Source organism: Pongo pygmaeus, chromosome 2 (genome assembly GCF_028885625.2).
Source record: "Pongo pygmaeus isolate AG05252 chromosome 2, NHGRI_mPonPyg2-v2.0_pri, whole genome shotgun sequence".
Taxonomy (NCBI): Eukaryota; Metazoa; Chordata; class Mammalia; order Primates; family Hominidae; genus Pongo; species Pongo pygmaeus.
Window position 1 is genome coordinate 136,700,197 of NC_085930.1, and position 27,854 is coordinate 136,728,050.

The following is a 27,854-nucleotide window of genomic DNA, read 5'->3' on the forward strand; positions in this document are numbered from 1 at the left end:
ATTATGGCTAAAGAGCCAAGCCTGGTGAAAGCATCCTAGGCCTTAAATAGCTTAACAGGAACTTTATCAATGGTTCCACAGCTACAGTGGTTTTTTTTTTACCACAGATAAAAGAGTGGACCATGATGAACAAATCGCCAGGGAATAATATGGGTTATAAGGGCTGCATATAGAAGTGGAAGAACTCTTTGGTAAGATTATCAAGCTTGTTTCCATTCATACTCCCTCACTGGTGACTAAGGAAATACAGGCACTTTTACCAGTGCTTGCTCATTAATTATTAATTTGCTATTAGGAAAGGTGCTAATAAGAAAGGTGAAACTTTTTGTTGCTTCAATTTTCATTTCTTTGACTAATTGTGGATTTGAACTGCTTTGTAAATGTTTATTTGTGCTGTTTGCAATTCTTGCATTTAGTGCCAACAAGACATTGAGTTTATATTTTAACGCAAGAAACAATCAAAATATACCACAATAATTTTTAAAGCTAAAAATAACATCAGGAAGTGAGAATTTCTATAAGAAACACAAAACCAATAACAAAGCAAGGAGACAGAGTAAAGGAGTTCATTATTTTAAATAGAGTAGTCAAAGTGAGTGTCTCTGAAAACATGCTATTTGAACAGAGACTGAATAGTGAGTGTGCCACGTGGATTCTTGGGGGAGAACATTTCCCGTTATAGGAAAATGCAAGTACAAAGCTTCTGAAGTGGAAAAATGATTCTGTGCTTGAGGAATAGTAAGCAGGCCAGTATGGCTGGAGCCCAATGAACAACAGGCGAGGGTGGTAGCAAATGACATTGGTAGTAAATGAGGTTGGAGAGATAGTAGGAGGCTAGATCATGTAGGGCTTGCCTTAACAGGCCATTGAAATGCTTAGGGTTTTATCCTAAGATTTTTGGGAATTCACCAAAGGGCTCTGAATGGTGGAATGATATGATCTGACTTAAATTAATCTGGGTGCTGTGCAGAAAATAGTCTATAAGGAGGAGAGGAAACAGAGACTAGTTAGGAGATGAGCAGCAAGATTAGCAATGATATGGTAACATGGTATTGGCAGTGCAGAGAGAGAAAAGTGATTTGTTTGAGTATGTATTTTGACTAGCATTTGCTGATGGACTCGATGTGTAATGTAAGAGAAAAATAGGAGTCAAGGGCAATTCTAACTGGGGATTATTACAAGCACACCTCATTTTATTGCATTTTTTACATATTGAAGGTTTGTTAGCAACCCTGCACTGAGCAAGTCCATCAGCACTGTTTTTTCAATAGCATGTGCTCACTTTGTCTCTGCCGTATTTTGGTAATTCTAGCACTATTTCATATATATTTAGTATTATACCTGTTAAGATGATCTGTAATTAGTGACCTTTGATGTTAATCTTCTCATCGTTTTGGGGCACCATGAACTGCACCCATATAAGACAGCAAATTTAATCAATAAATACTGTGTGTGTTCTGACTGCTCCAGCAACTGGCTCTTTCCTCATCTTTCTCCCTTTCCTTGGGCCTCCCTATTCCTTGAGACTTGGTAATATTGAAATTAGGCTGTATTAGGCCATTTTTGTGTTGCTATAAAGAAATACCTGAGGCTGGGTAATTTATAAAGAAAAGATGTTTAATTGGCTCACAGTTCTTCAGGCTGTACAAGCCTGGTGCCAGCATCTGCTGGGCTTCTAGGGAAGGCTCAGGGAGTTTTACTCATGTGAACTCAGAGCAAGAGCTCACTTACCACCAAGGGGATGGCACCAAGCCATTCATGAGGGGTACACCCCCATGATCCAGACACCTCTCACTAGGCCCCACCATCGACACTAGAGACCACATTTCAACATGAGATTTGGAGGGAAAACACATTCAAACCATATGATAGGCCAATTAATAACCCTATAATAGCTTCTAAGTGTTCAAGTGAAAGGAAGAGTTACACATCTCTCACTTTATATCGAAAACTGGAAATGTTGAAGCTTAGTTAGGAAGGCATGTCAGAAGCTGAAATGGGTCAAAAGCTAGGTCTCTCGCACCAAACAACCAAATCATGAAAGCAAAGGAAAAGTTTTTGAAGGAAATTAAAAGTGCTACTCCAGTGGACACATGAATGATAAGAAAATAAACTGCCTTATTGCTGATATGGAGAAAGTTTGAGTGGTCTGGATAGATAATCAGACCAGTCACAACATTCCCTTATGCCAAAACCTAACCTGGAAGCAAGGCCCTAACTCTTCAATTCTGTAAAGGCAGAGAGGGGTGAGGAAGCTGCATAAGAAAAGTTGGAAGCTAGCAGAGATTGACTAAGGAGATTTAAGGAAAGAAGTTGTCTCCGTAACATTAAAGTGCAAGGTGAAGCAGCAAGTACTGATGTAGAAGCTGCAGCAAGCTATCCAGAAGATTTAGCTATGATAATTGATAAAGGGGACTGGCTACACTGAACAACAGATTTTCGGTATAGATGAAACAGCCTTCTACTGGAAGATGCTGCAAAGGACTTCCATAGCCAGAGAGGAGGATCAGTGCCTGGCGTCAAAATTTCAAAGGGCAGCCTATCTCTCTGTGTCACTGTTGAGACCTACTGTTCAGAAAAAAATATTCCTTTCAAAATATTACTTCTGACTAACAATGCACTTGGTCACCCAAGAGCTTGCACCCAAGCATTAATCAAGGAGATTAATGTTGTTTTCATGCCTGCTAATACAATATCTGTTCTGCAGCTCATAGGTCAAGAAGGAATTTTGACTCACAGGCCTTATTATTTAAGAAATACATTTCATAAGGCTATAGCTGCCATAGATAGTGATTCCTCTGATGGTTCTGGGCAAAGTAAATTGAAAACCATCTGGAAAGGATTTACCATTCTGGATGCCATTAAGAACATTCATGATTCATGGGAGGATGTCAAAATATCAACATTAACAAGAGTTTGAAAGAAGCTGATTTTAGAAGAAGTTGATTTCAACACTCATCAATGACTTGGAGGAATTCAAGACATCAGGCCGGGCGCAGTGGCTCACGCCTGTAATGCCAGCACTTTGGGAGGCCGAGGCGAGCAGATCACCTGAGGTCAGGAGTTCGGGACCAGCCTGGCCAGCATGGTGAAACCCTGTCTCTACCAAAAATACAAAAATTAGCTGGGTGTGGTGGCGGGTGCCTTTAGTCCCAGTTGCTCGCAAGGCTGAGGCAGGAGAATCACTTGAACCTGGGAGGCAGAAGTTGCAGTGAGCAGAGATTGCACCACCACACTCCAGCCTGGGCGACAGAGCGAGACTCTGTTAAAAAAAAAAAAAAAAAAAAATAGTGGAGGAAGTAACCACATGGGGTGAAAATAGCAAGAGAACTAGAATTAGAAGTGGAGCCTAAAATTGTGGACAAATTGCTGCAGTCTCATGATAAAACTGTAATAGAAGAGAGTTCTTACGGATGAGTAAAGTGGTTTCTTAAGATGGAATCTACTCCTGGTAAATATGCTATGAACATTGTTGAAATGACAGCAAAGCATTTAAAATATTACATAAGCTTGGTTGATAAACCAGCAGTAGGGTTTGAAAGGATTGACTCCAATTTTAAAGAAGTTCTGCTGTGGGTAAAATGCTATCAAATAGCATCATATGCTATTGAGAAACCTTTCTTTAAAGGAAGAGTCAATCAGTGTGGCCAACTTCATTGTTTTCTTATTTTAAGAAATTGCCACAGCCACCCCAACATTCAGGAACTACCACCCTGATTAGTCACAAGCCATCAACATTGAGACAAGACCCTCCACCAGCAAAAAGCTTAAGACTCACTAAAGGCTCAGATGATCATTAGCATCTTTTGGCAATGAAGTATTTTTTTAATTAGGATTTTTCCTTTTTTAAGACATAGTGTTATTGCACACTGAATAGACTGCAGTATAATGTAAACAGAACTTTTATATTTACTGGGAAACAAAAAAATTGTGTAATTCACTATTGTGATACTGGCTTTATTACAGTGGTCTAGAACAGAACTCATAATAACTCTGAGGTATGCCTGTACAAACTTTCAGTTGTCCTCTCCCAGTGGATGGCTTACTTCTCCCAGCAAGATGTATGACAACACATGCACAGTGTTGCCAAGTAGAGCTGCTCACCTAAGCCTTGGTGTCCCCCAGGATTTTTTACTGGGAGTCAGTCATGTAGGCATGGAATGCCCATGTGACTAACCTTACCTACCCAGTCTCCAATTCCTGCCCAGAGAGGTCAGACTGATACAGTGTGACCCAGGTGAAAAAAAAACAGGTGTTGACCATAAATCCCATCGTTAGTGTAAACAATTTGGTGTGACCCAAGGCCCAGATATACAAAGACGCTTTTATCACCAGGATATTCCAAAGGCTTATAGGTTATCTCCCAGGAATCAGTCAAGGGCCAGTCCTTTGAAAGGTACAGGCTTTGGGCAGCACAGGTATGCTGAGTTAACCCTTTACTCTACAGTCAAAGATAGTCTCTTGTTTTCATCTAAAAGTTGTGTGGTTCTACCATTTGTATTTAAATTTATGATCCACCTCAAAGTAATTTTTGCGTGTAAAATGAGGTAAAGGTTGAGGTTCACCTTTTTTAAGATAGATACCCAGCTGTGTAGCAATATTTGTTAAAAAAGTCTTTTCTTTCTCTACTGAATTAAATTGGATCATTTGTTGACAACCAACTGGCCATATATGTGTGATCCATTTCCACACTCTGTTTTTTCTCTGGTAACACAGTGGCTTAATTATATAACTTTATAGCAAGTCTTGATTTTAAGTAGGCTGAGTCCTCCAACTTTGTTCTTTTTTATTACTTTCGCTATTCTAGTTCCTTTGCATTTTCATATAAATTTTACAATCAACTTTCCAATTTCTATAAAAATTGTTGGGATTTTGATTGGAGTTACATTTAATATGTATATCAATTTAGAAAGAACTGATACTTCAACATTATTGAATTATCTAATCCATGAACATGGGCTATCTCATCCTTTAGTTAGGTCATCTTTAATTTCTCAGCAGTGTTCTATAGTTTTTTTAATTAGGAAAAAATATATTCCTTTGTTTTTCTACATATAATCTGTTCCTTTCTATGCCTGCATTTTAAAATGTGACTGTTTCATTTTGCAGACTCAAATGTTTCTTTATATTTTATTGGCTTCTGTACCCCTACCTTCAAACCATAACAGTTAATTCTTAGTATATGTTTACTGCAGCTGTATTTTTTTTCAATTATGAAGACATATAGTGATTCTCAAAGTGGGAAAAGAGAGGTGAAGAGGGCAAAAACTTCCCAAAGTGTGAACATTTCAGGATTATATTCTCTTCCCTTCTCATGTGTTAGCCTAGGCCAGAAAATCCCTAACGCTCTAGAGATGCTGCTAGTGTGAACCATGATTATTTATGGGAATGATTTCATATCCCTCAGATACAGGTGAGAAAATAATTCAAATAATAATTCAAATAGTTCAAAACTACCACTCTCAAAATAGAAATCTCAGTATCTCTTCCTATATGTATATCTTGAGAAGTTTAATGATTTGATGCATCATGATTAATACATAATAGGTTATTATTTGTTATGTTAGTTTAATCAACATTATAAATTGTATGTAGCCCCAGTTAGGTAAGCCCCACAGTCTAGCTTACGTCTACTCTGTCACCAGTGCCAACCTTTTTATTCCTAACAAACACTACTCCTTTTGCTGCTTATCATATAGACAAAAGTTTGCCTGCTGCACATAAAAGAATTAATCTTTATAGCTGAAAGGAAACATGTTTCCCTTGAAATTCAACTCTTAAGGAGTAAGTACTAACAAGCTAACCTTCATCATTTAGTTTTAATAAAGATCTTTAAGAATCTAGAGTTCCTTGAGATGAGGAGTGAGTTCACTTTCTAAAATAACAAACCTTACAGTATGGCAAGCAAATTAAAATTAGATATAGAAGTCTTTCATTGAAGTAAATTTGAAACACTCAACTTCAAAGTTACAGAATTAAGAACTTTAGAAACATTCCTTTTACAGAATTCAAAACCTTCAGCTTACAGATTTTTTGAGACCAGGTCTTGCTCTGTTGCCTAGACAGGAATGCACTGGTATGATCACAGCTCACTGCAGCCTCGACCTCCCAGGCTCAAGCAGTCCTCCCACCTTAGCCCCTCAAGTAGCTGGGACTACAGGTGCACACCACCATGGCTGGCTTTTTTTTTTTTTTTTTTTTTTTTTTTTTTTTGTAGAGACAGGGTCTCACTATATCGCCCAGGCTGGTCTTGAACTCCTGGGCTTAAGCAGTTGTCCTTCCTCAGCCTTCCAAAGTACTGGGATTACAGGACTGAGCCACCACACCTGGCCTCTAACTTACAGAATTTTTAAATAGAAGTATATCCTGATTATTACCTTAGATGTTAGAATCATCTTGAAAGTATTATGTTGCAACTCTGATGAATGTTTTAAGTTTCCAAATAGATTGATATCTATAAGCATGGAAGAAATAAATATAAACCATAATCCACTCAGCAGATCAATAATGACAGAGTTAGGAGTATACAGGGGTGCAAAGAGAATATTGTTTCTGTCTCCAAATCAGAGATACATAGATATATGTTTAATGGCATCGATTTATTTTTTCCAAGTATCCCACTACATTAAATGTTTTTATGGTAGAAGAAAGTATAGGTAGAACAATTTGAGAAAATGATAGAAAGAAAATGAGACTATGAAAAACAGAAGGGAAAAGAATAGAAAAGAAAGATTTTGGAAGGAAGATAAAGAGGAGAAAGGAAGGGCAGAAGGAATGGAGGAAACTGAAGGTGAAACTAAGGACACAGGGCAAATAGGCACCTTCATTTGGAGATGGGGTTTGACTGGCATTTCTCAAGGTCCTATACTAGTATACAAGCCTCTTCTTTGGTCCTTTTATCTGAGTGATGTGATAAATGTGACAATAGATGCCATTTGTCACTGCAGATCATAAACTCTTAGAATTGGAAAGGGGCTTTCATTTCATACTGTCTCTCAGGCATGCCAGGACTAGAACTAGGCTGTGTATCTAAAGATTATTTTTCAATCTCTACTTGTACAGTTCCAGGATTGGAGCCCTTACTTTTGTAAATGAAGCCTGTTTTATCACTAGATAAGATTTCCTATGTCATAGCTTTTGTAACTCACTTTTTTAACTTTTGTAACTCATCTCATTTCTAAGCCACACCAAAAAAGGGCTGCTTTCCCTCATGGCATCCCTCACTATATTGTATGTAGGACTTACTCCTCAGGTTTTGCAGTCATTCCTCTTCCAGCATAGTTTTCAGCTTCTCTACTGTTCCGCTCCATTTATAAACACAACTCAATTCTTTCAGAAATTAATGCATTACCAAAGCTGATTGACAAAGTTATACAGTATCTTCTGCAGTTTGAGGACTCATCTAGTATTAATGCAGTCCAAGAATCATAATTTTCTTCAGTATCATCACTGTGAACTTATATTAGTCTTGTCAGCCAAACCAAACCCAATCAAAACATTAATGTTTGGGAATTTTGAATTTTTTTTTTAATTTAAACTCACGTTATCCATGCCTTCTTGTTCTGTATGTAACGTGCAATTATAAAAAGTTTTAAAATAGTTACACGAGCTTTTATTTATCTTTGTTAAATTTTGTTTAATCTTTCATGCTAGCCTGTTGAGATTATTTTAAATTGCTAATTTTTTAGTCTTTTTTTCATTTTTGCTCTTACTACTGTTTTTAATTTGTACACAATAATTGTACACATTTTGGAGGTAGAGTGTGCTATATCATACGTGTATACAATATGCAATGATCAAATCAGAATAATTAGCGTATCTGTCACCTCAAACATCATTTACTTTATGTTGAAAACATGAAAAAATTTGATTCTTCTATTTGATATATTGGGTGTCTCTTTAGCCTTTGGTCTGAAATTCAATAAGCACATGTTTTCATTCTTCAAGTCACAAAATAGTAGAATTTTCAATCTAAAAAGTACCTAAAATACCATAAAATTCAGCTCCCTTATTTTAGGACAAGGAAACTTGGGTCCAGACAGGATAAATAACTCTCTCATGGTTACACAACTCATTAACAGAAGATTTTGACCGTCCTAAAAGATGGATTGGTAACAAGTCTGTGAACCAAGTCTGAGACACATATAATCACCAGTAACACCTGGTGGGTGCTAGAATATTGAACAGTATGCTTGGGGTACAATTGTTCCACTGTATCTGAACATGCATTATTTCCATTATTATTTCCACAGGTACTGACATATCATAACAAAATCTAACAGACCTTTCACACTATCAGATGAGAAGTAAAGTTGCCTTGGAATGACTTTTTAGTGAACCATACTGTCTACTTGTAATAAAAGATATTCATTTCCAAGTAATTAGTAAAAATATTTATATATATATCGGTTTATTTTCTAAATTGTGCTTTCCATAGTCGTTTTGAAAAATCAAAACATTTTCCCACTTCCATTCCTCCAATATTTATGTTTTATTCAATAAATCTAAATAAGTAATATATTTAAACTCAAACAAACCCAGCCATCTGAAATTTTTAATTGTACCTAAATAACAAATGAGCCAACAAGGCTGTTTAGAAAATGAGAGAAAACTTTCATGCTATTGTTAAAGCCAAGCATATGTGTAGCTTTAAATGCTTTTATCAGAAAAGAGGACGAATAAAGGATGAATAAGTGAATGAATGAACAGAAATATTCAACCTTGGAAAACACAAGGAAAAGAAATAACAAAAATATATATAAATTAGAATATAGAGAAAAATAATTTGAAATAAATTGAAGTGATTCTTTGACAAAAGTATAGCTGAGCATCTAACAAGATTTTATTGCAGAAAAAGTGAAATAAACAAATATTCGATATTTAATAGCAAATCTAAAAAATAAACATAGAGGAAGAAAGGAGATAAACTAGAATGTTGTAAATATTTAGATCCAGGAGAGAAAAGGTTGTGGAGAATTTTTATAGAGGTGATAATGTGATAATGGTTTTTTAAAAGCTTCAGAAAGTTTATAGAAATGTAATAAAAACAGGCCATGACTGGCAACTACAAAGGCATTGGAGGCCCTAGAAGCTCTTTCAGTAGAGTGAGAGTCAGAAAGCCAGGCTGCAGGACATCAAGTGAGCAATAAACATCTAGGAAGAGATAGCTAAAATCACCTATTTTCATTCACAGTGTAGCCTGGAATTTCTTCACCTGCCTGTGAGGAACCAACCTCCTAGAATAGAAATTAATGCAAAACTTACTTTTTAAAATATGTTATATTTGATTATTTTAAGGTTGGAATATCAGATACTGTGTTGGTCTTAAGAACATTTTATGAGGTAATTTGGGGTTTTTTTGGTTTTTTTGTTTGTTTGTTTTTTTAACATTTATAGCCTAGTATACTTGCAACTTTGTCCTATAGATGCCCATGCAGTATGATGGCATGAATTAACACAACACAGAAATTGAGATCAGTTGACTGTGTTCTCTGCTAACTTTGTGTAGTAATGCTTCTCACTAGAAGAGAATCTAGTGTTAAGAAACCGAACATAAGCTCAACAATGAATTCAGGTCAGAATTGGGTTCTGGTACAGGTATTTTGAGGATATTCCTGGATCCTCAGAAAGTTCACCTATTGGTACTGACTTGACTTGTTAAATGAGGTTGTGCCAAAAGTTAAGTTCCTGGCAGAATTTAAAAATGACCTCTCCTAAACAGTACTATTTTTAATAACAGTAGATAGACAATATTAATGAAATACTTCAATTATGCAAAATTGGTTACTCATTAGATTTGATATTCAATGTCTTGTTAACTCCAGATTCCTCTTGCTGTTTATTTCAACACTGTTAACACATTGCACTCCATCTTTAATCCAATCTAATCCCTGCTGTCCATCAGATCTCTGACAACTACATTAATTTTCATTAAGTTAGTACACATGACTTAATCATACACATCACAGCCACTAATAATTGTTGGAAGTTGTTTAATATTTCACAGGAAGAATTCTGCTGCTCATTTTTCAGTTCTAAATTAGATAACTTTGGTATAAAAACTGTTATGCCTAGAAAAACAGACAAGCTCTGGACAGATTGCCTTCTCTGTATGGCTTACAATTGCTTATATCTGGAAGACACATAATCACCTTCAATTGTTGTTTTGACAAAAAATATTCTTCTAGAAACTGTGGGTACCAGATGAGGGAGAACATGGTTAAAAACACACAAAAAAATGTTCAACAAAGGAAAACAGTGCTCATCCCCTTTTAAGAGCTATTCAGATGAAAAATTGCTCCGCATAAACTTGATCTATATGTTTTTCATGGTTATTAGTAGTAATGAAGATGCATTAACCATATTCTCTTGATAATGCTGTAGCAGTTTCTTAGTACTTTTATCAACATATAAATTTTACAACTGGCAATATGGGAATTTGACTAGTACATTTTTGTGTATAAAAAAGGGTAACAACATTATAACTTCTTCATATCTGGGAATTATGAATCCTGACTTGCAAACAAGCAAAACTAAAATGCAACAGACCTTCAGTCCATAATAGCTTTTCTTTATACTGTCACCCACAGGAAATGGGAATGTATGCAGGCTGCTGAGTGGAATATAATGCCAGAGGTGAATGCCTAGTTAATCCAGAATTTATGAGTTTTTTTCATTTCATTCATTCTTTTTTCTCAATAAACATATATTGAGTGCCTTCTCTGTTGCCAACCTATAGTAAATGTAAATTAAGAATGCTCTACTTCACTAGGAAGCACCTAAAAAATGAAAGTAAGTGGTGCATAATCACTTTATATCCTTATCTCCATTAGGAAACATTATTTTTAATAATTTTTGGAAGGACATTTAAATAGCTCAGTTCTTTAAAGATGAAACTTGATGCCAAAGGAACCATTTGAAATTTTTTTCACACTTCATTGATTTATAATGAATAGATCTTTCTTTTATAAAGCTGAATTTCATATTTTAAATTTGATTTGTCCTACCTCCAAAGCAATGTAAGTCTCTAATACCTAGCCCATAACATTAGCTAGTAGCAGTAGAGAAAACTTTATGGAAGGAAGAAGTCTAGTGTTCTTTCCTTTTTATTATAGAACTATGGATCTGTTCTGTTTTACAGCAGCATGTAGTAATGCAAGGATATAGCTGTCATATAAAAGGTAGAATTACCATGTAAGTGCTGACAGCTAGATCTGGGAGAAGGAAATTATAGTAAAAATCAAGTTAATTAAAATCAAATAAGTAGATCTCTTAAAGTTGATTTTCAGTTTTCCATTTGTATGAAAAAAGCAAAATGTGAGCTATTTCATTTCTATTAATGATTTGGGCAATAAAAACACAAACTTCAATATTGTCATGGAGCTGGACTCCCCTTTACAACTAAAATAATCTATAATCATAACTGGTCTTCAAGATAATAGCCCTGAGATACTGCAAGATTCTAAGTCATTTGGGAATTGTTCATCTAACAAATGTTAACTTGGTGCCCTCTATTTGCCAGGCACAGTTATAATACAGGTGCTGACCAAGAGACAAAATATTAGAGAGAGAGTAGTGGTTAAGGGAGTTAATAGCTGCTGAGAGGTAGAGTCAAATAAGAATAGACCTTTGGAACTGCAATGTGAAGTCATTGGTGACCTTGAGGAATGGCTTTAGGGCAATGGCAAATAGGCCACAGCTGGAGCTTGGTGGACCAAAGACTGAGGAAGCAGAAGCGGCACCTTAATATACCTTGAAAAAACATGTTATAAGTAGAGGAAGAAATGGGATGGTAACTTGAAAGGAACAAGAGTTCAGTAGAGAATTTAGTATACATATACATATACTCACCATGGTTGTATGCTAATGGAAATGATACAGTAAAGAAGGAGAAAATGATGATGCAGGAGAGGATGATGCAGGAATAACAATCTCTGAAAGTCAGAGGAAATGGGATTCAAAGCACAAATGGAGAGGCTGGTCTTCCATTGTGGCAGGTGAAAAGATGGACTATGGGTAGATGCTGCTACCATTTAACAAATATTACTAATAAAGTACCTATGATGTACCAGACAATGGCAATAGAGTAGTTAACAAAAGAGACAAAAATCCTTGCCCTCATGAAACTTGTATTTGAATGGGGATTGGAAGAGGTGAACAAATGATAACTAAATAAATAAATGAAATATATAGTATGTCAGATGATGAAAAGTGCTATTGAGAAAAATAAACCAGGGAAGTGGAGAAGGAGGATATGGAGCGCTGGGGCAGAGAATAAGGACATAACTTTTAGGAATTTATTTCATGACTGTCAGACACATTTATTTTCAAAATCATATTAAATTTGGCCTAGTACCCATGTGCCAGGGCTGGTAAGAAATCTACTCTTAGCTTCGTTTCATAGATGCCCCCTTCTGTGAGGACCCCACAACTTGCCTAGCCTCTCCTTCATAGTCCAGTCACAGGTTTTAAGCATATATTTATTTATGTAATTATTTGATTAATATATTTCTTCTCTACTAGACTAGAAGTTCCAGGAAGGGAACTGTGTCTATTTTCGGGCAGTTATGTCCTCATAACCCAGCAGTGTTGGCTGTATTTGTTGAATGAATGAATGAAATGTAAATAAGACTGTTTTCCATAAGCTATGTTTTTAAGAAACTCATTATTCATTCTGTAGTAACTTTAAATTTTCACTTCTCACTTTATATAGCTGGTCTAGTAAATGACCTTTTTCAAAGCAGACAAGGTGTGCTTTTATACCAATTAATTATGTTAAATAGAATCATCCTGTAATGTAAATAATGCTTCTCCATTTCTTTTTTTAACAGGACCAATGCCAAAGGTGCTCCCCTGAATATAAATAAGGTCTCTAATAGCCTGATTAATTTTGGAAGAAAGTTGATTTCCCCAGCAATGGCTCCAGGCAGTGCAGGTGGCCCTGTGCCTGGAGGCAACAGCAGTAGCTCCTCCTCTGTTGTAATTCCTACCAGGACCTCAGCAGAGGCCCCAAGCCATCACTTGCAACAGCAACAGCAGCAGCAGAGGCTGATGAAATCAGAAAGCATGCCTGTGCAATTGAACAAAGGTAGGAAAAAATACTAGTAAATTTAAAGAAAACATTCACGGTGTAGCCTGGGATTTCTTCACCTGCCTGTGAGGAACCAACCTCCTAGAATAGAAATGAATGCAAAACTTACTTTTTTAATATGTTATATAAAGTTGGAATATTAGATACTGTGTCGGTCTTAAGAATATTTTATAATTTTTTTTAACATTTATATCCTAGTATACTTGCAACTTTGTCCTGTAGATGCCCATACAGTATGATGGCATGAATTAACACAACACAGAAATTGAGATCAGTTGACTGTGTTCTCTGCTAACTTTGTATAGTAATATTTCTCACTAGAAGGGAATCCAAAATGAGAAGTTCCAGTACCATGGGCTTCACTAGTCACAGCATTCATTGGTGTGTTACAGTTGTTTTGAGAAAGTGGGCCACTAGGCTTGCAGTCTCTCACCCAGCTGCTTCACTTCTAAGGAATACAAACTAGAATCTTAAGCAGTGGGGAGGGAGAAACTAAACAAAATTTCAAGCAGCCAAAGTAAGTGTATGAGTCCATAAACTAAAAGTTAGAACCACAGAATGTTACAGCAGAGGAAACCTGGGAGATCATCCAATCCATATCTCTCACTGGATGAGTGAGGGCACTGCTGTTGGTAGCAGATTTTCTACTGGGACTCAGGTAAGCTAATTTCTGTGTCAGGGCCTTTCCAGAGCTTCACCTCTCTCATGTTTTGTATTCATTAGAGAGCACTTCAGGTTCTTACTCTGAACCTTTGCATTTTTATTTTTCACCTATTTTTGAAGAGTCATAATGTATTAGGTCCCCCTTTTCAAAAGAAATTGGAAACAACTACGTTTATTTTTAGTAGTAGGACTCTGCTAACTGTACTCTAGAAGCAAGAAGTTGTATCTTGATGGCAAAAAAAAATACTTAAAAAACAATCCTAAGACCTCACAAGCAGTTTGGGGCCACTTAGTGTCAGAGCAAACATCCTGACCCAAGTATCATTCATGTCTTAAAGGGATCCCTCTGTTACATCAGTTTTCAATAATTAGTGTTGACAATAACATGAATAATATTGTCAGTAAGAAGATTTTAAAAGTATGTTCCATATACTCTGTTTAAGGAAATTACATTCAAAATTAGTTTCTGATTTTACATAGTGCCATTTAAATTGGTAAACTTAAGTTAAATGGACTTTCTTCCCCAATGATATAAATGTTAAGTATTATTCAATGAGTGTGTGTACACACACATGCACACACCCATGCGTGTCTGTATTCCTCTATTGGTTACATCATGTTATCCTTCTATTCAGTTTTTATTTACCTATGTAAAATACTAGATTTTATATAGTTCGTATTTAAATTTTTATGAGAATATTCAATTTACCATGCATAAGAATATATTGGGCATGGTGGTTCACGCATGTAATCCCAGCACTTTGGGAGGCCGAGGTGGATCACGAGGTCAAGAGATGGAGACCATCCCGGCCAACACGGTGAGACCCCATGTCTACTAAAAATACAAAAATTAGCTGGGTGTGGTGGCGCATGCCGGTAGTCCCAGCTACTCAGGAGGCTGAGGCAGGAGAATCATTTGAACCTGGGAGGCAGAGGTTGCAGTGAGCCAAGATCGTGCCACTGCACTCCAGCCTGGCAACAGAGCCAGACTCCATCTCAAAAAAAGAAAAAAAGAATATCTCGTTGAAAATTACATTATTTTCTTTTTAACGTAGAGCTGTCACACATGATTTTTTTAAAAAAAAGAGACCAAATCATTAGCATGTTGTAAATGTATTTTAATACCAGGAGATATACCCATTTCCAGAATGGAAATGAATGTGATTTTACATATTTCTTAATTGTACTGTTTTATTGTTCTAAACAAATACGATTTCAATATTGCTTTGATAACAAGCTGTAGTCAGTTGTAATTCTAGCTGATGGCAGGCAAATGAGTCAGAGAATCTCTTAATGTTGTAGCTTAAATTTTCTGAGGAACTAAGCCAAATGACTAGAAATATAAAGTTTTGTCTCCAAGGAAATGTCAAGTATTAATATCACAGTAAGGGAGAAAGGAAGTGCATGGAGATGGAACAATTGATGAAAACCAAGTCCCCAGTTATAAGGAGACAACAGAGCACTTAAGCAAAGTATTTGGAACATGATTATCACTAGGGCATTTTAACTGATCCCTGTGCTGAAAGGAAGTAGCCTTGTTTGGCAACCCTTCTATATTTGTACTTGTGGTTTGTTCTTCTCATGTCAATCTACCAAAAAAAAAACAAAAACTTGTTTACCTTCAGATTAATTATAAATGTTCCTGCCAATGCTCCTTGCCGCACAAAGGTATGGGTAAAACAAAAGGCAAAGAGAACCGTTTATGGAAGTAGACGATAGAAGATAGTGTAGTTTGCTGCTCTGCTCTATTCATCCATTGATGAGCCCTAAGCAACACCCTGAAGCTCTCTGACCGGCCCTCTTGTTTCCTCACCCTGAAATAAGAGATTTGGGCTAATCCCTGGAGAGTCTCCCACCTCTAAAAATCTATGGTTGTTTTGGTAGAATATGTATTGATTAACTCTACAGTGAAAAATACTTCTCAAACATTGGTTCTTTATGCTGGTGTTTCCCACATGTATCCTGCTGTGCTGTCACACTGAAAGCTGCAGGCATATCACCTGGTCCCATAGATCAGTGAACACAATATTCAGCCTGTCAGGAGGCTTGTGTTGCGAAGTGATTTCTATCTCAGAACAGTCATCTACTTAGTGTCTTTGAGGAAAGATAATGTAATAGTTTTTAGTGTACTCTGCTGGAAAATTTGAAAGTTATGTTGAAAAATGGTTGTTTATAAAGATGAAACTTTATGATTTTCATAATCAGTTAACTTTCAATTACTTGTGCTTGTATGCTTAGATAGGGGGACAGTTGTGTTTGTAATCCAAACGCACATGTGTTGCTTGAAGTACATTCTGTAGTTTGTCTATGTGTTGGGTTAGGATAGTGAAGGAGCAGCCCAGATATTCCCTGTAATTGTTTTGGTGATATTTAATGTTAAAATGAGTTGTCAGTCTCTATACATTAATAAGTGATCTAGAAGCAGCAGAGTAAAACAGGTAGCAGGCACAGAATTGAAAATCTCCTTCAAATATACAGAAAGTAGGCACACCATTTATCAGTGAATTTAGAGTACATATACTATGAAGATCTGGGGCCCATTTCCACTAAAAGCTGTTTATCACTTGTTTGTGGTATGTTCCTATTTATAGATTTTATTTCAATTGTAGGAGACTAAATGTGTGTACTGTTAATTGATGATGATGGTATAATTACAACTTAACAGTTTCCAGATTAGCTGGCCATGCTGTAAGTCATAGTGGTCAGAACAGTGAGGATTTGTCATTTAACTCAAAAGATGATCTTTTTATTACTGTATATATTATATAAAAGCTCAAGGGGAAACAAGTCAATTAATCATAAATGATCATGCATAGAAAATATGATGCTTTTTTAAAATGCTTTTTTCTTTAGCTTGTTAGTCTGAAAATAGCATAGGCCTTCAGATGGTGATATATCCAGAGAATGATTCTGTTGACAGTGACTATGCTTAGTGTTGAACTTTGTCATCCAGGAAGGAAATCAAAGAACCAAAAAGTCTTCCTTCCAAATGTTAGTGCACCTCAGGTTCTTCATGAGATTTCCTGTTATGCTCCTTTTCCTTTCTTATGTTCTTAAAATGCACTTGGTTTTTTTTTTCCTGTTTCCTTTGTCTATATTTTAAATTGCTTTTTTAATTTGAACATGTCATTATTGTAAGCACTTACTATGAGTCCAATTTGTAAATGAAGTCTTGCCTATAATAAATATATCAAGTTAAGGGTATGCAGTTCACACATTTATTTTTACATGTTGACATTTATAAGTACATGTGGTAACTTAAGAAATCTTTTCATTACTTAATATGAAATTAGAACTTATTGAGGTCTTTATCTTATCACTGAAGAAGTTGGTTTCAAGTTTAGTTAAAAATAAATTTTGTCTGATATAGGAGGAAATCAATTTCAAAAGAATGCCTATTTTTAAATAAATGACATATAACTTACTTTTGGATGAAAGAGAAAATATAAAATCACACTAATATTTGTAGCATCATGAAATATGCTCAGCAAAATCTTTTGATTGCTGAAGTTTCCTATACTCTAGTTGAAACTTGTTTGTGTTTTCTTTAAGAAAAACAAACACAAAACATTTCTAGGAAACATGCTCTTAAAAATTATTTTCTTTGAAAATATTTTATATTTTTCTAAGCTTGTGCATTATTTTCTTTTGTACTATATTTTTAGTAATTTGATTAAAGTATTAGAACATTCAGTATAAAAGAAAAGTGAAGTTGATTATTTCCTTTTTATGAAATCTAATTATTTTTTCTTATGAAATCCAGGCGATGTAGTTACAGGAAGCGATGCTCAGGTTTCTGTTCCTGTCCAGACTCTAACTGACCTCCAAGGTACAGTTACCATAACAACATAGTGTTTCTTTTTCTTTGCCTACAGTATTATCATTGCCTACTCCAAAACTCCATTTTTCTTTTTGCCCACCCTCCATTCATACTGTTTTCAATTCACTACCATTGTTCAGCCACTGAGTGGCACTATTGTTAAGAACAAAAGTCCCCTCTCATGTCATACCTTGGTGATGCCGAATATGGCTGTGATGTGGGTTTTCTATTAGGTGTGCACAAGCCTCTTTGCAAAATATGATTCACCCTATATTTTGTGGTTATTATAACATAGTATACTTTGTGTGCCAGCTCACACTGAGGTGTTCTTTTTGTTACACTGGTGCTCTGTGACAGTATTTGACCAATTAGTTCTGAAATTAGACATCTTATGTGCTGTGATTAGCCAGAAATACTTATATTTTACCTGAAATAATTACAACCTGATTTTGAAATGTTTTTAAGTATTGCCTTTGAATTACGAATTATATTAACACAATTAAAGTACAGTGTAGCAAATCTTCATTTATGGTAACTGGCGATGGTTTTAAAAAAAGAATGTTTAAATATCATATCCATTTGTTCAAAATATAGAAAAATGTAGTTTTTAAATAAATACCAAAAGTGATCATCTACCTCCTATGCAATTTTAAAACATATAAATACTTAAAGTGGCTGCATTAATCTTTTATTATGCAGTCTTTTAGATGAAATATGCCATAGAGAGGATTTCTGTGTTAAATGGAAGCCTAGAGTAACTTTAAGAATCTTCTATTCAAATTCAGACTAAAATGATAGCAGTATTAATTAAAATCCATATCATGTTTTCTTAATTTAAAAAACCACATAATATAGTCATGCTAGTAGTATTAAAATGCCGTTTTAACAATGATATGTCCTCATATTATCCATTTTTTTTAGGGGGGGTGGAACAGAAAGGAATGTGTTGTGATTAAGAGATTGATGTAGTGGGTTAACTTAAAAAACAAAAACCCACCACATTGTGGCAATAGAGGAGTAAGCTTTCACTTCTATATATAGTAATGTGTCTCACAGGTGTAGTTGCTGGAGGTATTCTGGTAATTGAACCAGATGAACTTCAAGGGCTTTTCTAGCTCAGGAATTCCATGAAGAGCTGTTCATTCTTGCTGTCTGTTAAATGATCTACATAATAGAAGAGTATAATAGCGTGGACAAGAGGAAAGGCAGATAATGTCTACCTGATTTTTCTTCAGCTTTGCACTTAGATGAATGTTAATGTGATCATCTGATATGGAGAGAATTTACAAGACTTAAATTTGTTTTCTAAAATTAAATTCTGAGCCCCACAGACAACATTTTAACATGTGTTTTGTTGTCCCAACATTAATTGCTACAGAGTAGATCTTTGGCTTCTCTGCAAGACATAGGATATGGAGCCCAATTTATACCTATGGAAAGAAAAGCTAAGAGTTGGCTTGCTTATTCTGACTTCTGCTCCTATGCTATTAATAAGTCCAGTTTTTTTCCTACAAACCAGAGCCACAAGAGTAACGTAACTGTTTAACTAGAACTTCAAAGAGGGAGGTTATATTGTTTTGTTCAAATACCTCGTGTTATATAAGTAGAATTGTCTCATTTGTTTATTCAACGAGTATTTATTGAGTGCCTGCTGCTGTGTCAAGCTCTGTTTTCATTGGTCTCTTGGCTTTCCCTACAGCTTTACCTGGTTGTTTGGGCATTACCTTTGCTTTAGGTGACCCAGTTCAGCCTACATAGTCAGGAACCAGCTCTTTTACTAGATACCCTATTCAGAATCACTTCTGCCTCCCATACCCTAGCAGAGATTGTATCAGTCTGATAAGGAAAGTTCCAGCTACTTTAATAGATGTGAATCACAAATAAACAGCTTTTAGTCTGTGGTGATGCTTTTGACAATGATAGACAATGAAAGTACACCTACCTGATTTGGGGAAGTCACTTTTTGTCTTCCTCAACGTATTCCCTGAAGAGTACCAAGAAGCAAGGGGAAGTAGAAGTAAACCAAAATAGTGGTAGCAGAAAAAAAAAATTCTATCTATGCTTAATATAATCATTGTCAAGGAATTAAACTATTTAGACTTTCCCAAGTGTCTTTTTTCAAAGCAATGAAGTAAATTTCAAGAAATAAAGTAAATATCAATACTTTTGATGATTCCTTGATTATAGATAGTCTTTTTTTTAATGAAATTTTATGTCTGTATCTTTGACTTTTAACACAGCAGTTATATGGGCTTTTATTTTTAAGAAAAAACCTGAATATAAGGTGAGATTCCATAATTTAGATCAATAAGTAATTTTTAGAGAATTATTCATAAATTTCATTTTATATCTTGCAGTGTAGGTTGCAATCACACACCAAAAAAAAGCCACAGCAGACTTTGTTTATCAAAGACTTAACTCAGTGAGGTTCTTCAAAATTAGTTTTAGAAATTGCATACTTAACCCCAGAAACCTTTGTCAAGAGATATTTATGAATTTATTCACAGATCAAAAAGCTTTAAACACAGGTACACACACAAGACATATGTTATTTTTAAAGAGAATCTGGAATTTGTAACAACAGAAGTACAGTCAGCCCTCTGTATCCATGGGTTTCACATCTCTGGATTCAGCCAACTACAGGTCAAAAATATTCAGAAAAAAAATGAGTCTCTACTGAACATGTACAGACATTTTTCTTTTAACTCCATAGACAATATGGTATAACCACCATTTACATAGCAGTTACATTGTATTAGGTATTATAAATAATTCAGAGATGACTTAAAGTATAAAGGAGGATATGTGTAGGTTATTTAAAAATAGTACTGCCATTTTATATAAGAGACTATGGCATCCTTGGATTTTGATATCCACAGCAGTCCAGAAACCAATCTCCCATGGATACTGAGGGATGACTAGATTTAGGTATTAACATAAAATGGACCATTAGGAAAGAAATTTAGATTTTTTAAAATAATTTCCATAGGCATCTGTAAAATTTATATTTGTATATATACATTTGTGTTATGGATGTAAATATGCATAGACATACGCACAGATATCTATAACTTCAGATTATTTTAAATATAAAAAGGTTAAAAGAAACTTCCTGTCCAGGTAACCACTGTTGATATTCTTAAGGTAAAGCTAAAATATGTGACATTAGATGATTCCAATTAATTAAAGGTACTACATGAAAAATGGGGGTTGGGGGGGAATCTCCATTTTCTCCTCCCACCTTTCTGCCAGCCCATTTCCACAAGGGTAACCATTGTTAAGTTTCTTATGATTTCTTCCAGGAGAAAAAAAGTATATATTAAATTGAGGCATAATGTGGGAGTCACATTAATGTGGTAAGAGCCCATTTGTTTGGAGGTGACTTTCTCTCTGGACCATCAAGAAGAAAGCACTGACAAAAATGTCCCAGTGTAAATGAAAAGCAACAAGTTGGTAGAACAAGGAGAGGGATATCAAGTCAACCGGAGTAGGACAAAGTAATGACAAGAAAAAGAGACAGCTTCCACTCACGAGAGTGAGGGAAGATACCAAAAGAACAAAAAATGGTCCTCATGGATGGCACTATATTGATTGGCTGCTCTTGTTATTGTTGAGATGTGATAGACCTGAAGCACAACAAGTAGTTCCATTATGTTCAGTATAATCATTTTAAGGCAGAGAAATATATGTAAAATGAATTTTGGGAAGCATCAGTTAGCTAGAAAATGCATTTTTGTGGAACATCTATTCCAAAAGACATTGAATAAATGAGTTGTTTTTGGACTGAAAACAAGATCAGAATTTGCCCTTTACTTTGAAAAGGCCTCATTCCATTTTGCTTTAATCTAATTTTAGGTAACATTTACATCAGCCCACTTGGCACAACCCTTATGAGATGGGGAGGGTGGTACAGTTTTGTCTAGCACGGGCTCTGGAGTCAAGCCTGGGTTTGAATTCAGGCTCCATCGCTGCCTTGCTGGATGACCTGGGGAAGTTACTTAACCTCTTATTTGTAAAGAGAAAATGAGAGCAGCTACTTCAAGGGTTGTTGCTGGACATCATCACAGCACCTGTTGCATAGTGAGGGCTCTAGGGTGCTACCTGCTCAGATAGTGGTGATGATAGCACCATTATGTGCTTTCCTCAAATACCTCTCTGACTCTCAGAATCAAATAATGAAGGAGCTCATTCCACACGTCTATCTTTTCTTAATTATTACTTCTGATATTCTAAAGACACATGTTTGCATGCAGGTACCCAATCCAACAGTGTTTGACTTTTGTGGTCAGCCTAGAGAATGTCTATTCCAGGGGCTTCAAGTACAATCTGTGTCTGTTCACTCTTGTGACAGCAAGATGCATGTCTTTCATTAGTAGACATTAGCCTTTTTGCTGTCTATCACTCAAGTCTGCAAGGAAACAAACTGTTACTATATATGGACCAGATGCCTCATTGTCTTGGTCACTATATAAAGTCAAGGTTATCCCCTTTCTGTGGCCACAGAACAGGGGTTCCCAGGTTTTTCCCTTTCTGCTCATCTAGGTTATACGTTCCCAGCAAGTCCCCCCGTAGACCTCCTGGCCTCCTGAACATTTTGCCTTTGGGTGTCCAGTGTCCACCTTCCTCAGATGACCTCAGGTGTACTGGGGTTCTGCCTGTCTATTTAGTAACATGCCCACCCCCTTTTCTTATTTCCTATCGAATTTAGTAATAGAAAATCCATGAAAATATTATTCATGGGACATGGTAGGAGCTTAATAAGCATTTTTCCTTCCTCTTCCCTTCTCTCCCAGCCATTTTGCAGTCAGGAATCTCCACTGATGCCTGTGAAGCTCATTCAGTCATTTTAGGCTCTTGACAAGTTACCTCCAATGACATAGAGCACACAGGGCACAGTACTTTTATTGAGTGTTTCAGAGAGGGAAAGAGAATGAGGGAAGGACATAAGATAGCTAGACACAGCTGTGTCTCGTCTGAACAGTAACTTTGTGCAACTTACTGTAACTTTGTGCAACTTACAAAAAAAAAAAAAAAAGATAACTTCTCTGCAGATGTAGCTCACACCAGGGCACATGACTTAATAAGCAGACTGTGGCCTGGATTTCAGTTGTTCTGCCAGGCAGTCTTATGTGACACATATATGATGTTTCTATACCTAGTGCCAGTTAGTTGAAGTCTGGGAAATCATTGAGAAATGCAGCCAGTGTCCTACCAGGAGGGGTTTCAATGATTCTATCAAGAGAGAACCTGTGAATCCACAATCCAGAGTACTGCATATTAAACTATGTGCTCTAGATTTGGAAGCCATCTCTATGCCTTCCACTAGACATGGTTTATGTCTACGGAGAGCATATGCTAGACACCACACTAAACCGTTTACATTATCATTTAGGACACACAGCCACTTGTAGATGAGAACTATGGCCAGTGGAGTCAGTGACTTGTTCAAGGCCATACAACTAGGTATCAACCCAGTTCAGACTCAATCCTAGCTGTGTCTGACCCACCCGATAGTGGCTTGGGGAATTCTACCCTGTAAACATCTCTCAAATCTACCACCACAGCCTCAGTTGAAGGCCATAATCTCTTGCCTGGACCAACGCAACAGATGGTTCACTCAACCAAGCCTTTATAATCCTCACTCAATTTTCTGGCCTAAAATCTGTAGTAACTGCCATCAACCACCAATGAAATAAAGGCCAGACCCCTTAAATGAGAATAAGGAGCTCTTCTTGATCTGTCAGACCCTTGATCTGGCCTCATCTTCCCACTATCCTCCACTCCCCAGTACTGGATGATCAAGAGGGAAACTAAGCTCATGTTTAGGGTACCAGCAACTTGTTTTTTTTCTTAAAAAAAAAAAAAAAACAAAAAAAAAACTTTAACTTTAGGTTCAGTGGTACATGTGCAGGCTTGTTATATAGGTAAACGTGTGGCATGGGGGTTTGCTCTACAGATTATTTCATCACCCAGGTACTAAGCCTAGTACCTAATAGTTTTTTTTTTTATTCTCTCCCTCCTCCCACCCTCCACATTCAAGTAAGCCCCAGTGTCTGTTGTTCTCCTCTTTGTGTCCACGTGTTCTCATCATTAGCTCTCACTTACAAGTGAGAACATGTGGTATTTGGTTTTCTGTTCCTGTGTTAGTTTGCTAAAGATAATGGCCCCCAGCTCCATCTATGTTCCTACAAAAAGAACATGATGTTCTTTTGTATGGTTGTATAGAATTCCATGGTGTATAATGGGGCACCTTCAACTTTAGAAAAAATTTGATAATTGATCCTCCCCCAAAAAAACATTGAAATAATCATCAAATTTTTTAGAAAGCACTCTGTTGAACTTAATCTTTCTTTTTACTTTGATATTGATATCATTTTCAATTACATATTGATGGCAGGGAGCACCAAAGGTTTTAATCAGGCCCTGATTAAGCTAGATGTTCCTAGTAAAATGCCTTTGAAAATACTGTGTTCTCCACTAGAAAGGACTCTCCCTGACCCACCACGACCATTTCCTCTTGAGTTTTAAGATCTAGCTCACACTCTTAATTGTCTGAGACAAGATTGGACACTCCCCCTTTTGCGCACACAAAGTGCTGTTGTTTGTACTTCAGTGTTCACTTTTGCTACCTAGGGTTGTAGGTTAATGTGTATACAAGTCTGTATTCCCTGTATGGCTATTTTGGGAGTTTCTTAAGAGCTTCTGTTATGTTCATACTTCCCTCCCCAGTGCTAAACAGAGATTTCTTTAGGCATTTCAAAAGATCACTCTGCATAGGGCTCATTCCCTGATGTTTGGTCATGAATGAAAGACTCCATACATGCATTAATACGTGCACACCCTAGATGGCTTAAGAATGAGCCTATATTCAATGTATTTAAGAATGTCTTACAATCTAAAATAATTTTAAATAAATGTCATGGGTCAGAAATCCTGAAGACCAAACTGTGAGACAGATTCATGGTTAAGACATTTATCGGACAGCATCCTCAAGATCAGTACCTGGGGAGTGAAAGAAGCAACATTGGCAGGGGGAGAGCTACACCGCTTTGCGGTTGCTGCTGGAACCCTCTGGGGCTGGGGTAGTCCTCCAGAGTTGTCCACCTTGAGGCAAGGGGGCCAGCTTTTACTTGTCAACTCAAACCAGTCACTGGATTGGAGTTAATTCCCAGGTAAGGGGCATGACCTTGGGCAAGGAAGCTCTCTTCAGCTGCGGGCAGTTTCCAGAGAAGAACTTAGGGGAGCCATCAACAGCCAGCATTTCCAGCAGCTGGGGGAAATAAGTGCCTTGGACCTGAAGAGGGAATTGGGCAGGACCCCACAGCAGCATATTTTAGAATGTGCCCCTAAGAATAGGCTTTAAATTTTAGTGCAACAAAAATGTTTCATGCTGTTCCTCTCTTTGTCAAAAAAAAAAAAAAAGGTATGTACAGAGCTTTGGAACCACTGTGTAGCTTATGGGTTACAAGCTTGCTGAGAATACTGACCCCTCAGCTCAGGAGCTGTCCAGGGGAAGCCTGGATGAGCCCACATCCATTTACCCCAGTGTGCCATACAAATGTAATCAGATTCTGTGCATACTAGATATGAAAAAGGCAGAGAAGTCTGAGAGTGCATCCTTTTGTCTTGAGGCAAGACTACTCCAGGTACCTGGGCTTTTCCTATGTATCTCCAGAGGAAATACAGTTGTCCCTCAGTATCTGTGGGGGATTGGTTCCAGGACCCCTGTGGATACCAAAATCTACATATGCTCAAGTCTCTTATATAAAATGGTATAGGGTTTTCATATAACCTATGCACATTTTCCTCTATACTTCATCTCTAGATTACTTATAATACCAAATACAGTGTAAATGCTGTGTTATACTGGGTTTGTTGTTGTTGTTGAGACAAGGTCCCACTCTGTTGCCCGAACTGGAGTACAGTGGTGCAATCATGGCTCATTGCAGCCTCTACCTCCTGGGCTCAAGTAATTCTCCCTCTTCAGCTTCCTGAGTAGGTGGGACCACAGGTGTATGCCATCACACCTGGCTGCTTTTTCATTTTTGTTGTAGAAATGAGTGGACTACAGGCACACACCACTACTCTGTCTCACAGTTTGGTTCTCACTGTGTTGCCCAGGTTGGTCTCAAACACCTGGGCTCAGGCAGTCCTCCTGCCTCGGCCTCCCAGAGTGCTGAAATTACAGGTGGGAGGCACTGCACCCAGCCTGTTACACTATATTTTTATTTGTACTATTTGTGTTGTATTGTTTGGTTGGTTTTTGTTTTTGTTTTTTGTTTTTTTTTTTTTGAGACTGAGTCTCACTCTATCGCCCAGACTGGAGTGCAGTGATGCGCTCCCAGCTCACTGCAACCTCCGCCTCCCAGGTTCAAGTGATTCTCGTGCCTCAGCCTCCTGAATAGCTGGGATTATAGGCATGCGCCACCATGCCCAGCTAATTTTTGTATTTTTAATAGAGATGGGGTTTCACCATGTTGGCCAGGCTGGTCTCTAACTCCTGATCTCAAGTGATCTGCCTGCCTTGGCTTCCCAAAGTGCTGGGATTATAGGCGTGAGCCACCACATCCAGCCTGTTATTTTATATATATATATTTATATTTTTGATCTATTGGTTAAATCTCCAGGTGTGGAACCTGCAGGCATGGATGGTAGACTGTGCTCTCCATCATCCCTTTGGGAACATGTTCTGGTGACTCCATTTTCTTAAGGGTCTGAATGTTTGTGTTCCCAGAGGGCACAAAAATATGTTAGTAAGCTAATTTTTATAATTGAGGAGAAACATATGTTTTTAATGTGAGATGTAGGCCAGGTTCCTTATTAATACTACCACCAATTTGAAATTTTACAGTTCACAGATAAGTTTTGATAAGAGCTGATCTTAGTATTACCACTGAAAAGGAAGTTTACTAAGCAGGATAATAGCTGCAAAAGAAACCTCTGGGTGTTGTTGCCCCTCAAGGGAACAAATGCTTTCAAATTCTTTCTGGATGTTTAATTATTCTCATACAGTAAAGAATTGATAAGCTAACTTATTAAAGCAGGTATTCTAAAGATTTCTCCCAGACACATCATTACCTTATTTTGTTACAATAGTCACAAAATATAATAACCTTCATGTCATGAAAAATATGACTGTTGATTAGTTTATACCCTTGCTGTCTAATATGGTATCCCCTAGCCACATGTAGCCACTGAGCTCTTGAAATGTATGCTGTGAGTATAAAATATACACTGCATTTTGAAGACTTAGTATGAAAAAAGAATGTAAAATTTGTCAATAATTTTTTATTTTGTCATGTCATATCTTCATGTCAGGCTGATAATAGATTATTAAAATTAATTTTATCTTTCTTTACTTTTTAAGTGTGAATACTAAAATATTAGAAATTGCATGTGTGGCTCACATTATATTTCTGTTGATCAGCATTGGTGTTTATAATTATTTTCAGATATTCCAGATTGAACATCAGCAAACATTTATTGTAGCCCCACAATGTGCAGGCACTGTGCTAGCTTTTTTCCCAGCAGGTGAAACTGGTAATGACCACACTTCCTGCCCTTAGTGAAATTTGTCCATTGAAATATAAGCAGGAACACTAGTAATTGAATACAAGAAGCCTGACCATCAGATATTTTCTGTTCCTAGGAAAAGCCATTCACAAAATATATGTATCCTAAAAATTGGGTAGAAGGGCCTATTTCCAAAACTTTTTTTGTCATTTTGAAATAATAATTCCTTGGAGTCATTCTGCAGGATTCAGAAACTTAAATTTAATTATATATATTGACATAGTCTTTTTTTCTTCGTTTGTTTGTTTTATTTTGTTTTTTTTGAGACAGAGTCTTGCTCTGTTGTTACCTAGGCTGGAATGCAGTGGTACGATCTCAGCTCACTGCAACCTCTGCCTCCAGGGTTCTCCTGCTTCTTCCCGAGTAGCTGGGACTACAGGGTTCAAGCGATTCTCCTGATTCTGCTTGAGTAGCTGGGACTACAGGCACGCACCACCACGCCCAGTTAATTTATATATTTTTTGTAGAGACGGGGTTTCGCCATGTCAGCCAAGCTGGTCATGAACTCCTGACCTCAGGTGATCCACTGGCCTTGGCCTCCCAAAGTGTTGGGATTATAGGCGTGAGCCACCACACCCAGCCAGCATAGTCTTTTAAGTTTGGACAAATCTGAGTTTAACTTACGATGTTTCTAGTGGTATTCATAACTGTGTTCTTGAGCAAGTGAATTAAAGCATCCAAGCCTCCATTTTCTCATACATAACCATC

The 27,854-nt window shown here is 36.8% G+C and overlaps 1 protein-coding gene across 50 annotated transcripts in view; it reads left to right on the plus strand.

Annotated features, from left to right (window-relative positions):
* TBC1D5 (TBC1 domain family member 5) overlaps positions 1-27,854 on the plus strand; it is a 599,895-nt gene that overhangs the window by 503,572 nt on the left and 68,469 nt on the right. For 41 of the 50 annotated variants that reach the window (XM_054482838.2, XM_054482837.2, XM_063662139.1 and 38 more), the window contains one exon: positions 12,831-13,087. In XM_054482838.2, coding sequence (XP_054338813.1) covers positions 12,831-13,087 — 257 coding nt within the window. Of the gene's footprint in view, positions 1-12,830; positions 13,088-17,516; positions 17,583-27,854 lie in introns of all 50 variants that reach the window. The other 9 variants (XM_063662121.1, XM_054482834.2, XM_063662119.1 and 6 more) reach the window with 1 other exon arrangement.